The following is a 14,705-nucleotide window of genomic DNA, read 5'->3' as shown; positions in this document are numbered from 1 at the left end:
ATGTCTCAGGCCTTTTCTTTCATGTCAGAGTGGGTAAATGTTAACCTCTCTGTTACAGCTGAAGAGTTTGCTTTGGTTGTAGAATCTGTCAAAATCAGCAAGTCATGCTGTGTTTGCTTTTGATGTAACCTTGTAAGAAATACTGTGGGCACTGACTGTTACGTACTTACCAACCATTAATATATATTCTAGAAATCATTTTAAAATAAAGCTTTGTGAAAGTGTTTCAAGTCCTCATATAAAGACGTTATGAATTAAGATGAGTTGTGGAGTAGGGAGCTATATGTTAGGTGTCATTTATCTGGTCTTCTTTGTGAGGTACTCAGTTTTTGTAGATAGGCTTTAGGCAAACATAGGAGTAAAGAAAAGGAGCTGCCTGAATCTTTTGATCTCCCTGTGTTCTCTGATGGATTTAGGAATAAAGGCTACAAATTAAGGCAATCAGTTTGAAAGTAAACGAATCAGTGTAAACATTTACGTATATTCCTAGTCTATTGTTAAGATATGAAATCATTGTAAGAGTCAGTATTGGATATTAATGCATTATGGAAATGTGAATAAAATCTATGAATACATATATTAAAGCATTCATAATTAATAAAGAAAACACTGTAGTAGAAAGTGACTGATTCAATTATCATGATTACCTTGATTGAGTCCTTTATGTGTGATAGGATTCATTTGATATGTATCTGAAACATACTGTCTGTAATATGTGCTGGTCAAGCACTCAGACATAGGGGCCCTTGCCATCCAGGACATGAGAACTACTAATTTGAATCTGTACCTGCCACTGCTGTATTAAAGTAAGAATCACTCTCTTCCTGTGCAGATATGGCTCTAGGGGTTTGCTTCCCATCCTTTATGATGTATACGGTAAATGTCTTATGGCTCTCAGCTGAATAGTGAGATCATCATCAAGCTGAAAGAGTAAAGAATGTAGCGACTACTAGGTCTTAAAGAAATTGAGAATACTGTCAAGTATGTCTGTTTCCATGTTGTTCATGTGAAGCACTTTTTACATGTACTCCTGTAGTTTTCCAGTGAGTTTCAGGTACAGGTTTAAAGTTAGTGTGTTCTAAAAGTTTTTCCTCTTAAAATGATGGACTTCTGAATTAGGCAGAATTAGCGAGCTATGTTCTGGCAAGGTTAAAAGAACAAAAAGTAATTTGTTAGTTTCTGCTGCTGCAGTTGAAGAGTGAGCATCTCCTGAATTGCAGCCACTTTAGGATGGTGAGCAGACAGTTGGTGCACAGCAGGCTGTAAAGTAATAATACTGAGGAATATTGTTTTAGAAAAAGCTGGCAAACTTAGCTAACCATATGCAGTCATGTAATCTCTGCCTCTCACCCTTACTTTGTGTAGGTTTAGATTCACCAGTCTGTTCAGCTGAACTTGAAGTCAGGGACTTGTCTTACAAACAGCCATATTCCAACAGGTTCTATAATAAAAAAAACAAAACAAATAAAAACAACCAACTAAAGGAGAGGCTCCACATCCACACTTAGTCTTCTGCCTCCTGGTAACTTTTTTTTTTTTGAGGGAATGACTGGAAAATAAGTGGAGAAGGAACTAAAATGTAGTTCCTTCCTATATGCTTAAATTTCTGCACAAATTAACTTTTCTTTTTTTTTAAGGCATGTTCTGAAGCATTAAAAACATCTAAAACTTACTTTTCTTGGCAGATCTATATGGATTAGTCCTTTTCCTTGGAATTGATCCTTACTGGGTCAAACATTGGTGGGACCAGCTTTTATATCGACCCTACTGTAGGAAAAATTCCCAGCCTCTCTACAGTCTGATTGCCAAGATAATGTGGAGATCAGCAAAGAAGGATGTGATTGACCAAGTAAGAATGAAAGCTTTTGTTTTAAAATTTATGAAAATGTCTTATTGCTTTATTTACAAATTTCCTTCTTTTTCTTTTTAATTGCAGATTCAAATTCCCCCTCAGACAGAAAATGTACACTGGCTTCACTTTTCTCCTGTGGAGAGGCACTTCTATCATCGCCAGCATGAAGTATGCTGCCAGGATGCATTGGCAAAACTCAGGAAGATTTCAGATTGGACTCTTAAGCTTAGTAGCCTTGATAGAAGGACTGTGACATCTATTCTGTACCCTTTGTTGCGGCTGAGGCAGGCCTGCTGTCATCCACAAGCTGTTCGAGGAGAGTTCTTGCCCTTACAGAAAAGGTGAGTTTATAATCAGTTCCTAAGCTTTTTGCTTTATCTAAAACAAAGCTTCAGTTGTCCCTAACAATGCATTATCTTATAAAGCTTTTAAACAAGCCTATTAATAAACTTCTTGTGTTAACTAGGCAACTATGTCAATGCCAAGGTAACTAACATCAGAAGTTGTATAAAAGACAGTAGGGTAGTTAGTGTAATTCTTGTGCTAAAGAACATAAATAGTACCGAGAGACAATTGATTGTGCAGTAACAAGTTAGGCTTATGATGCTATTGCATACTAGGACGTTGCAGGTGACATATATACTGTGAAATAAAACATTATTTTCAAGAGCAACCAAGAAAATGAATAAACAGGATTTGTTCTTTAAATGAATTTTTTTAAATGTGATGTTGCACATCAATACAGATCAGAATGTGAAAGCTGCTTTTTTTTTTTGCATGCTTTTATGATCACCCTTTTCATAGGTGCTGTGCCAGTAGCAGCCAGCTGGGTCTCAGCCTTTATTAGGCCTAAATTGTGTTACTAGCACTCTCTGAAAGATGTATCTACTTACGTTTTTCTGCCTTTGGAGGAGGCTTTTGAGAACAAGATGTTTCTATTCCAAGATATTAAAGCACTGCTTATGTTGTTTCAGCTACTAGCAGGGAAGAACGTGTACTTCATTAATAGTAATATTATTTCTACTATTTCCTGTTTGGCCATCTTTTCAGTTTCTTTCCACCCTCTTGTGAAATTTTTGTCTGTTCCTTCCTGTTCCTCATACAGGGCACCTTCAGTGTGTCTAAGCAGCTCTGACTTATCAGCTATATTTCACCAGGGACCAATAGTAGTCACTGTGCTGTGCCACTTTGTTTCACATTCTACTAATGTGGAGGCAAGAGAAGAGAACAAGGCAGGGGAAATGAAATTAATGTTCCTACAACATAATCTGTATTCAGATGTGCTAGTAGAGTATAAAAGAAATATGTAAAACTGCACGTTGGAAACAGCTTAGTGAGCTGCAGTAATTCTAGCAGAAAACATGTGGAATGACAGCTGCACAGTAACTGTGGTAAAAAGAAAACTAACAGTGAAAATTAAATCTATCTCAAGATGACATATACTGTGACAAGTTGTTTCTGAGCCCTATTTGTATAATGTATACCAAACTTATTGCTATTACAATTGCTATTGTAATTTTTCTTGAAGACACTGATGGTTTTGAGAACAAAAGGGGAGGCAGTAATAGAAGAAACATGAGAAGCTGGTGTGTTGTGTCTTTATTAGTATATCTGTAGAATTATGCTTATTATAAATTGTCATTTTGGTAATTTAAAGCCCACTTTACTATGACACTAGAATGGAAACTCAGGGAACAAATTGCATTAATAGAACAATGTTGCAAGAAAGGCATGTTCAGGGATACCCTTCCAGCATACTTGGGCAGGAACTGCATGCAAATGGCATCTCCCTTACTTTCTTCTACAGCAATACACATTGAGTAGCAAATTCTCCTTAAGGGAATGAAGTGAGAAGCAGATTTCCAGGTGGGTGGAAGGGTATTATCCAAATTCACAGCACTAATTAGTTGGTCATAGATGCACCCTCAGATCAGATGTCATAGACTGTTGTTGCTGTCTACTTTTGCATCTCTTTACATAATTCCTCTTCCTGCCTGAGTTTGTCCCTTGGCCTTACTTCAAGCTATTCTTTATGCTTCCTCTTTATTTCCCCTTCACTGCTTTCTTGTCCCTCTTATCTCTCTCTTTCCTTTATTTTTCTGTTCAGCTGATTTTCTCTTAACTAAATTCCTCTGAAGAAATGCAACTACAAACAAATGTAGAAAAGGAAGTCTAAAACAGTTCTTGCTAATCATCATTGTCTTCTTTCCACACACACTTTACCTCAATATTTAATATGCTTTGCACATTTAGATTACTGATAGAGAAATGTAGTCTCTCACGACTGTTTTCATTTTTAATTTTGTTCTCTCATCTTCTAGCAAAATGAGTTCTATTTTTGACCATTTCCAGTTCTCTGCTATAACAGGGCAACATATTTTGCCCTCTGTTAGATTGTTCTGCCTGATTTTAATCTTCTTGTCTTACCCCTTCCTATTTTTACTAGATGTCAATCTCTTAACATACTCAGTTTAGGGAACAATTATATCTGGAAGAAGAGCTTATAAAATCTGTTTTGTTAATGTTTAGTCTCTAATAAATATTTGCAGAGCTGTTGCACATATGTAATTTAGTATCTCATGCTATGCAGCACGACAATTTTGTTTTATTATGGTGTAGCAATTGGACAGATCAATCTGTTCAGAATGGCATTACAACAGAGGTGGGATGATGGAAGAACCAGCACAAAAGAAAAGTGTTGTAAAGAAAGAGAAAAAGATTGCTCACCTGTGCCAGAAGATTCCAGGTTCACAGGGGAAAGCTTCACCAAGAAGGGAGCTCTAACCAGAGATTCTTCCCCAGTGGCAGTCAGCCCTTACATGAGGTGTAGCCAGACTCCACCTTTTTTGGTCACACAGCACAATTGTCTTCATCTGTGCTCTCAGGGCTGACTGGGTCCTTTCCATATGTGCTTAATCAGTGGTTCAGGCTGTGACTTAACAGTTACCATACATGTGGCTTAATTTCAAACTTGAGTCACTTGGTCTCTATTCCAGCACCATGACCATGGAAGAACTGCTTACATCTCTGCAGAAGAAATGTAGAACAGAGTGTGAGGAAGCTCACCGACAGCTGGTGTGTGCTCTTAATGGCCTAGCTGGTATCCATATCATTAAAGGTAAGATTGGATAGCTGTTGTGTATTTAAGCCTTTTAGTGGCTAATAATGGTTTTGATAGCGTTTTTGAAATTTGAGTTTTTTCCACGTGAGAAATCCTGGGAAAAGTCTAGTCTTATTAAAGAGTTTGCAACAAAACCAACATTCCTGGGGGATGGAGAAAAGTACTTCTGATTTTCTTGCGGTGATCTCTTTATTTCTGTCTTTGTCATTTATGTGTTCTGGGAGGATAAAAGAAATCACATGTGTAACTGGGCTTAAATTGCTTATGTGTTATCAGCACCCTTCTTTCTGGGCTTCCTATGTGTCCTTTACCATGTAAGAGTCTTAATGAAATCTGGAGTCACACTTGGTTCCCATTGCTCCTCTGCATTGTGGTGCTTGCGGTTTCATTATGGTGGGAAGAGAGTTGTGAGGCTAGTTGTCAGCATGTGAAGTTGTCCATTAGAAGGAATGTAGTGTGTCAATTTCTCACTCAAGAATGCAACTAGTGTCTTTTTTGTTTGCGGTCATGCTTTCGTACCTTTCTTTTTCTTCATTTGTCTGTAACTTCACATCAGTACCAAATTTACTGTATATGCTAATGCCTTTTGTTAATGTAATATACTATTTCTCCTTATCTTTGTTGCCCTAAAAATGGTTTTGCCCACTTCTAGGTCTGCATTCCTTCATCTGCCTGTGAATTTTTTTTCCAGCCATGGTTTCCTTATTCACTGGTCTCCTCTATTCTGCATCCTGTATCTCTACATTACAAAGCCTCTGCTATTGTGCTAGACCTGCATTTCTCTCTGATTTCAGTTGCAAATAGCTCATCCTACCTAGGCATCAGTAACAAGCCGCTGTTTTGTATCAGACTATGGCTGTATCACACAGATAAGCAAAAGAAAATGAAAAATAAAAATAAAATAAAATCAGACATAGAAACCTAGTGACTTAGAGAAATTGCTGCCACTGCTAAGCAAAGTAGAAGGCAAACCAAGAAATCCTGAAAGAGTGCCTGACAGGCCTGTTATGGTAATAGTATTTTGAGAAACCCTTAACACTGGCAACTATTTTGGTGTATGGAAGAACAAATCTTGTAGAAGTAGTGTCATTATCCTTACAGATATTGAGAAAGATGACCTTCTGTTTTTACTTTAGTGTTTTTTATACATATTATGCCCTTATGCGTTCCTTACTTTAAGACTCTTCAAATTACTCATTGTCAGCTTCCACTTTTACCCACATTTTTAATGTTTCTGCTTTTATATACACCACATTAATTTTGTATTTCTTCTGAAATGGGTTTATCTAATCTGTTTTCTGAGAAGCGATTGTGATACTGGCACCATCTGTACTAATGCTGTGTGCATATATGTAATTATTTCTGTTTCTGAAGCATGACCATTTTTCTTGTAGTTAGTACTCTGAAAGATTGACTAACACATGTATTGCACATCTATTACTAAACAGAATCATAGAATCACAAAATCGCCAAGGTTGGAAAAGACCTAAAAGATCATCCAGTCCAACCGTTCACCTATTATCAATAGCTCCCACTAAACCACGTCCTTCAACACAACAACCAGTCGTTCCTTGAACACCCCCAGGTTCGGTGACTCAACCAGCCCCCTGGGCAGTCCATTCCAGTGCCTGACCACCCTTTCTGAAGTACCTGCAATGGGTTGTAGATGGTGGATTTTTTTAGTGTAATGTGTAAGATTTTTTCATGTAGGCAACTGTGGATTAATATTTTAAGATCAAGAAGTTTATAACCTTGCAGTCACAAACGATACTTAGTTTAGAAACTTCCTTGCCCTGTGTAAGATACAATGCTGTTTGTCTTCTCCTGTTCTAGGGCAAGAAGAATGACTATGGATTGTTTGTTTGACAGCAAGCTGTTTGTTATGCATTCTCTCTGAAAATATCTTAGTTCATTTCAAATGATGGATGGCCAGTCCTGGCAGCCAGGATATTTAAAGATCAACACAATGTGTATATGTTGATGTTTTTGTTTTGATTACTCTATTTTTTTTTTAATCCAGGAGAATATGCATTGGCTGCAGAGCTGTACCGAGAAGTGTTACGTTCTTCTGAAGAACACAAAGAAAAACTCAAAACGGATTCCTTGCAAGTGAGTAAACATTATAACATGGAGAGACATAGTTAATAATTGGAATACTCTAGATTTCATTTTAAGGTTACGCCTTTCTTTCTCCCAAGTGGTGAACTGATTGAGTCTTACAGCCAGCTGTCATTATCAGGGTCTTTAGATGGGAATCTCTCTAGTGACCTTCATTTGTCTTTTTTAAAAAGCTGTTGTATATCTAGAAAGCTCTTGCTTCTCAGTCCTAATGATATCCCAGAAGCAGTGTATGATCTCCACCTGCTGTTCTGTAGTAAACTTAACAAGCTGAATTCCTAGACTTGTGTATGTGACCATGACTGCCCCCATTAATGGTATTATTTTACACACTAGGGCAAATACAGGATGCTGGGATTCCATTAAGAATGATATTAATGTGCCAAATGATAGATAATAATAAAATCATTGCACTGGATAAGATATTCTCTGAAACATTATTGAAACATGGAGGAATTAATTTTCAGGAAAGACATGAATATACTTAGAATACAGTAGGAAAATATGAATATATGTTAATATAGCTGTCAGTTACAGCTATAGATTTCAAGAATTATCAGTTCTAAATTGACCAAAATTCTTTTCAGTGTGACAAGATTTCAGGTGCGGTCAGTGATCTGTTTCTTTACTTTGCTTGCTCCATTAAGCAACTCAGTCTTTCAGTGACTTTATCTGGTTAGTTGATGCCTCCGTTGTGCTCCTTTGATCTCTTTGAAATTGAGGTGGTTTTTTTTGTTTGTTTTTTTTGTTTTTTTTTCAGCTAATGTAACCATATCAGCCTAAATTTGTTAAGCAACTTGTAACAAGGTAGTTAATGAATCTGTTTTACTGGATTGAATATAAAAAAAAATATACATTTTTTTTTAATGTACATTGCCTAATATTATTGACTCTGTGTAATAAAATTCTCCAATTGCGTGCTTCCCAGTGGTGTAGCTTCAACTCTTTAAGAAAATAGCAAGCCACTGCTGTGCTGGCTGGTGTTCTTGAGTGGCTTAATGTAGTAACAGGGCAAAGATGAAGTGAATTCAGGGGAGGGAGGGTGAGAAGGGACCAAAAACATGGCAGTATACAGGCATAATATTAGGAGTCTGATTTAGGATAGATAGGATGAACCTGGGATAAGAGGGAAGAGACTGGCTTGAAATAATACAGCGTTTTTCTTTCTTCCTTCCTTGAAGAGAAAACAAAAACATTATTTTATGCCGTCACTGTTTATTTATGAAAAATGGTTAAAATTTTCTGGAGCTTTTTTTCACTTATATTTTATTCTGCTTTAGTAGAGCATGTGCCATCTACATATAATGTTCTGAATTACTTCCTGAGAATGTGCAGTAAGATAAATAACTTCTTTTCCTTAATAGTCAAAGATAGTCTTAATTCAGAGAATGAGTACAGGACAGAATCTGAAGACTTAAATTAAGGAGGGGGAAATTCATTTTAAATGAATACTGATCTCTTGTTGTTAGATTTCATTACTGATTAAGCAGTTCCTGTCGCAGTTACTGCAATGTATCTTTTCATTAATACTGTGACTTTCGTTTATTTAGAGACTTCATTCCACACACAACTTGATGGAGTTGTTGGCAAAGCACACAGGCATTCCTCCAACTTTGCGTGATAGTCAGCTTTCAGCAGAGGTAAATCTCATTCATTTTTATATAAATATGTTTTGAAGAACACCTTTCTATTATTTTTTTTTATCCTTAAAGGCTAAATATTGCTGGAGAAAAAAACATGGTAGCTGAGCAGCTTCTGCATTTTTCTACTATACTTCAGAAATATGAACTGTGGATAAGTAAGTTAAACTCTCATTTCCATACAGGCGGAACAACTTCGACAGCATTATATGAGTAAATCCAATGCAGAAGTTGCAGAAGCCCATCAGGCTTTACAACCAGTTTTACAGACCATCCGGGAGCTCCAGAGAAAGGCAGGTACCTTGTACATATTTAGTCACTGGATATTCTTCTAACTATTGAAATTAATTTGTTTATCTATAATTCCAGCCACCTATTGTCTATAAAGGTTCTTTGAAGCTCTGTTTATAGTGTGACTTAGGCAGATGGTACTTCAGTTACTTCTAAAGGAACTCTCCTTTTATGTGCATTTAGTCATTATGCTGAAGGCTCAGTTACTTTTAGATAAGGTGTCCTACTATCACACCCCCCCCCTCCTTCAAACCTAGTGTAAAGCCCTCTAAGTGAGCTCAGGCAGCTCCTGGGTCTAAATTCTTTCCCCCTATGACCCAGGTAGACCCCATTAGCAGCCTTCAGGACAGGCACTGAGCAAACCACCCCAGGGTCGAAGAAACCAAATTTCCTGCTGTGGCACCAGCCTCTCTGCCATGTATATATCAGAATGGGAATATAGGATTCTGTGTTGAAGTGTAGCTTCAAGAGCAGTATAAGTCTCTGCCACAATGTGTCAATTAATCGTTGGATGTTCACAGATGAATCTGTTTGTCTGTGGACAGATACACTCTAGTTCTCCTTGGTGGTTGGATGTGATCCAGACAGCAATACAGTATGCCATCGATGAAGAGCTTGTTCAACGTGTGCAAAATGAAATAACCTGCAACTACAAGCAACAGACAAATAAACTCTCCATGGCAGACAAGTAAGATAATAGCTGAAATAGGCTAATGAATGCAGTTATGTCTGCTCAAGTCTTCTAATAAGTTTGTGCTAACAATTTCAGTTAAATAGCAGGCACTTAGGCTTTAGAGCATCTAGGCTGCAATTAAGTTTCAATTACAGTCCAAAAATCATAACTACCTAGGCTTGGAAAGGAAAACAGGAAAATTACACTTTTCTCCTAGATAAGCATTCTTTAAAGAGTTCCTTTATATTATCTTACTGTGACTTTATAGTTTTTATAGCAACTGCTGGATGGGAGATTGAAAGTTTATTACATTATAATTGGATGACCTCTAGAAGAATCTGACTTGCAGAAATGGGAAATGAACAGACTATGTCAGGAAGTCTTTAAGTAACAACATAAAATAGCATCACTACATTAAAAAGAAAGAATCTAAACTTAGGAAGCAGTGCTTTAAAGGCTCATAGTATGTAAACAAATTCTCTTACTGGGTACTTTTTATTGTACTTGTACAGAATGGAATTTCTGATATGGAAAATCAGGTCAAGCAGTTAGTAGTATTTGTGTGATACTCTGAAGCAATTCCAGTTTTTGTGAAGTTATATAATAATGGATTAGAACGACATCTGGAGGTCACCTTGCAGAACTCTCTGTTTATAGATTCCAACCCTTGCTCAGAGATTAATGTTGATTAGCTTACATGGCGATTTGTCCCATGTGGTAAATCTGGAATATTAAATAGCTGATTTTTATTAATAGTAGACTTGTGATTCCAGTATGTGTTTAATGTTAGGCTACCTGGTTAGGCAAACTCATATTTGCGTAACTAGGTTGTTTTGAAAACCAAGCTTCAGTAATGTTGGCAAACCTTTGCTTTTCTCTGCACGCTTTATGAAAATGATGCTTTTGATCACACTTCCCTTGTGGCACAGAAGCACAATCTTGCAAAGCACTGTCTTGATGTGAGTGTCAGACGTTGTATGAACAGTGCATCGCCAGTAAAGGAGCCCACAGGAAAACACAGTATAGGAAGTGCTTTAGTTCATGTTCCGTGCATGATCCAGAAAGACAGCTAAGCTTTGTGAAAATGGTTTATTTTAATGTCCATAATTTTGTTTGTAAGCCAAGTTCCTCATGAGCAGGGTACTTGTGATGAACACATGATTGCTGTGAATTGCACAGCTTATTGAAAGTAAGTTTGTTGGTCACCAAATGCAAATGAGACATACGAGAATGCATAGTTGCTTGTGTTCAGTAGATTTGTAGCGTGGCTCAAAATGTTGCTGGTTAGTATTGGCTACTAACATTTGATCAAACTCAAGCCTTGGAAAAGAGTCTTTTTATTCAACAAACACCAGGCATCATCTCAAGGGATGCAACAGAATGATTCCTAACAGCTAACATTACATTTAGAAGCAGTAAGCATTTGTTTGAATTTAATCTGTTGTCAAATACTATTACTTATCTTCTTCAAAATACTGAATTAAATTTGGATTAGGTGACTGTGTGCTATTAGTTCCCTTTTTCTTTACATCAGATTCAGAGACTGTAGAGGCCTTCAATACCTGCTCACAACCCAGATGGATGAAGTGAAGAAGTTCCAGAAGATTGTAAGAGAAGCAGTGAAAAACTTAGAGGGCCCTCCCTCAAAGGAGGTTATTGAGGCTGCCACTATCTGCCACTTGCGACCTGTTAGACTTCCACTTAACAAGTATGTCTAGGAAATGTAAAATATATTTTAGAGATGTATTAGTGGTTTTTTTTTCCCCTTAATTTGAAATGGGAATAAAGATTAAAGTTTTCATTTTGTATTCAGGATTTATACTTACACAGACATCACAGGTCTGACTATTAGAATCATTACTTTTGTCGTTGTAGAATATCTGAAGTTAGAAGGAACTTGTGAAGGTCATCAAATCCAACTTCAGTGTTTACACTGGGCAACCTGAGAGCTAAATCATATATTCAAGTGCATTGTCCAAATAGTTCTGGAGCACAGACAGGCTTGGAGCCATGACCACTTACTTCCCTGGGTAGCTTGTTCCTATGCTTGACCACCCTATCAGATGAGAACTTTATAAAATGATAGAATAATGCTGTGCCTATAAAATGTTTTGTCATCAGATGCTTTACTGTGTAAATGCAAGACTTATGTTCCTTTTTTTTTTTTTTAAGGCTCTCTGTGGTTTCTGTTTATATTTTCAAATAAGAAATTACAGAAATTATGTCTCCTGATCAAATTCTGAGTGCTCTTTTTCAATCTTCTATATTGCAGCTGTGTCTTCTGTAAGGCTGATGAGTTGTTCACAGAATACGAGTCAAAGCTCTTCTCTCATACGTAAGTACATCACTTCATAAATTTCTTATTACAAAAAGAGAAGTGAACTGGATTGTTTTATTTTCTGCTTTACTTTTTCTGAGATACTTTATGAACAGATTACAGCAACTTCTTGCCTGTTGTCTAGATAGCAATTTCTTACACAGAAAATTAAGTCTGAGTAAAAAGGAATTTGAAAAAGTTATCTAGATAGAACAAATACATGCCACTTTTTCTCAGGCTGCTATAACTTGGCAGTACATTTGGAATGCAGTGTTGAAGTGTTCAGAAAGTGCATGTTATAACTACAGGTATGCTAAATGGAGGCGTTTCCTGTTTGTGCAAATATTTGTCTGTAGTTCGGTTATAAATGGTGTAATACCATATCCTTTCTCTGAATTTTTTTTTATTACTCTGTATAAACTCATCACAACTTTACTAAAACCTTGAAGGTCTGAATGCAGCTGTGACCTAAAGGAAGGGTTGCACTGGCCCATAGTGTGAAAGAAATAGGCATAAGCAACAGTGAGATGTGGATTTAAAGCCCTCTGAGTCCTTTTTCACTTTTCTCTCTTGTATCTTGTTAGGATCAGTGGAATCATTAAGAAACATTAGGGTGTTTTCTGAATAGGCGTTGTTTGTTAAGGAGCTAGCAGAGAAGCTGTGCTGTTCTACAGTGCAATGCACAGCATTTTACTTTGCTTCAGAATTCGCTTGTGCTGCTGATTAAAGAAGTCAGTTGTTGGCGTGTTTTTTTTAATGCGGTATTCTAGAATCATTATTAACTAATGAAAGTAATTAAGATGCCTAAGTATATACAAAAAGCTATTAATAAATCTAAGCTGAGAAAATAGCACGTACAGTGATTTGATTGCTGGTGCCAGGTTTGCTCTGTTCAAAGTAAGTTTCTTGGGGTGTCAAATAATGAAATAGATGTCTATACTTATTTGTTAATTTTTCCTTTTAATCAAATATTAGAAGGCTGAAATGTATGGTGAATAGTTAGAAACTGATGTGAAGTTCTGTATCAGCGCTAAGTTGCTGTTTTTATTTTTAAGTGTTAAAGGCCAAATGGCTATATTTGAGGAGATGATAGAAGATGAAGAAGGACTTGTTGATGATCGTTTGCCCACCACGAGTAGAGGACTGTGGGCAGCTAGTGAAACTGAGCGTGCCTTGAAAGCTATTCTCTCCTTTGCTAAAGCACACCGCCTAGATGCTAAGCTGACTGAAGAAGGTAGCATATTTCTGGAACTCTTTGAAGCATGGAAAAAGGAATATAAGGTACAGTAACCGAGATTGTAAAGAAACAGTTATATAGTTCATTTCATATAATATAAAGAAATATAAACTGTGGATGAGTAATTATCTAAGTTGTTCTCCTGAAAGTCTTTCTCCATTTCATGGTTCTTGTTACACAGATTGATTTAATGGTTTATATATGATTTAAGGATTTTTAAAAGAGCCATACTGGTAGCTAAGCAATTTAGTAAGCGCTTTTGTTGTTTCTCTTAGGGCAGTGTATACAGACATAATTAAATGCATTTTTATATTTAGTTAAATCAGACTGTAGCAAGACTCACAAATCAAACGTTGGTCAGTTCAATTCAGTTTAACTTCTGTCTCCTGCTACTGACAGATGTCGCTATTGCTTTTTTTCCTGGATATTGTTTGCCAAACAGTATAATCTAAAGCCTCAGATCCTTTTTGAGGATACTGTGACTCTCTTCATGCACGCTTGCATGACTGGGTTTCCTTGCAGGAAACAAGTGATGGAGTAAGGGGATGAGCTTTTGTTCACAAAAGTGTCATAAGATAGCTGCAATCAAAAGTGTTTCTTCTGAATGTTTCACCTTTCATTTTTGATCATTAAATAGTAACTTTTGGCATTTGCAAAAGGTCTTGGAATTTCAGTAAGGTCAATAAGGACTTCTTGATATAGTACATAAATTACGAAAAGTTTGGGAAGGTGTTTTACAGTGTTACCAGAAATTTGTAAACTGGTATGTATTCTGATCTTCCAGTTCTAGTCATTCTCTTATTGGAAGTCATCATTTGCTTTTCCTTGAGAAGTCTGAATCTGATTTAATTTTCACCTTTTGCTTGTCTGTTCTTTTATGGAGACCACTGCTAACATACTTTGCCACTTCACTTTTGATCTTTGTGCTGTAATAGCAAACTCTTCAAAAACTGGTTAATTGTTTTCCTTTATTCAACATTTGCTTAGTCTTGCAAGGCTTTTTGTTTTTGTACTTTTAGTTGTATTACTTATTGTAGTAGTAGTTGTAGAAGAAATGAGAGACTGGAGAAGAAAGCAAGCAAAAGGTATAGGAAATATCTTGTCTTCCTTCATAGTTTGTTGTGGTGTCTGAATTTCTGTAAAGAAATATCATCTCTTACTCCAAAAATATTTTCATAATATGCCTTGTACGGTGGACTCGTATAAAGGGATCTCAACTCAGTTCTGCTGCTAATTTGTTTAGGCTTTTCTTATAGTTACTTCATGAATATTGGATGGTACTAAGGGATCACGTGTCTGCTATTGATGAACTAGCAATGGCTACAGAACGACTGAGGGTGCGTCATCCTGATGAGCCAAAACCAAATCCACCAGTTCTCCACATCATAGAGCCTCATGAGGTAAACAAATGCACAAGAAAGAGATTTTTTTTTTTTCCTGAAAGAATAAATAAAGA

At 36.6% G+C, this 14,705-nt stretch overlaps 1 protein-coding gene across 11 annotated transcripts in view; it reads left to right on the top strand.

The window, feature by feature from the left end:
- SHPRH (SNF2 histone linker PHD RING helicase) overlaps positions 1 to 14,705 on the top strand; it is a 41,363-nt gene that overhangs the window by 14,155 nt on the left and 12,503 nt on the right. For 9 of the 11 annotated variants that reach the window (XR_014943992.1, XM_015858130.3, XM_015858129.3 and 6 more), the window contains 11 exons: positions 1,686 to 1,849; positions 1,937 to 2,193; positions 4,849 to 4,970; positions 6,994 to 7,082; positions 8,642 to 8,731; positions 8,917 to 9,024; positions 9,568 to 9,710; positions 11,230 to 11,403; positions 11,968 to 12,030; positions 13,068 to 13,293; positions 14,506 to 14,649. Coding sequence is in view for 8 of the 11 variants with exons in the window: in XM_015858130.3 (XP_015713616.2) it covers positions 1,686 to 1,849; positions 1,937 to 2,193; positions 4,849 to 4,970; positions 6,994 to 7,082; positions 8,642 to 8,731; positions 8,917 to 9,024; positions 9,568 to 9,710; positions 11,230 to 11,403; positions 11,968 to 12,030; positions 13,068 to 13,293; positions 14,506 to 14,649 (1,580 nt within the window). In the remaining 3 variants the exon portion in view is untranslated. Of the gene's footprint in view, positions 1 to 1,685; positions 1,850 to 1,936; positions 2,194 to 4,848; positions 4,971 to 6,993; positions 7,083 to 8,641; positions 8,732 to 8,916; positions 9,029 to 9,567; positions 9,711 to 11,229; positions 11,404 to 11,967; positions 12,031 to 13,067; positions 13,294 to 14,492; positions 14,650 to 14,705 lie in introns of those variants that run through there. The other 2 variants (XR_014943993.1, XR_014943994.1) reach the window with 2 other exon arrangements.

The sequence above is a fragment of the Coturnix japonica genome, chromosome 3 (assembly GCF_054131305.1).
Source record: "Coturnix japonica strain WE chromosome 3, WE-NBRP24, whole genome shotgun sequence".
Taxonomy (NCBI): Eukaryota; Metazoa; Chordata; class Aves; order Galliformes; family Phasianidae; genus Coturnix; species Coturnix japonica.
The sequence above is the reverse complement of the archived record's forward strand: the minus strand, read 5'-3'. Positions and strand labels throughout refer to the sequence as shown.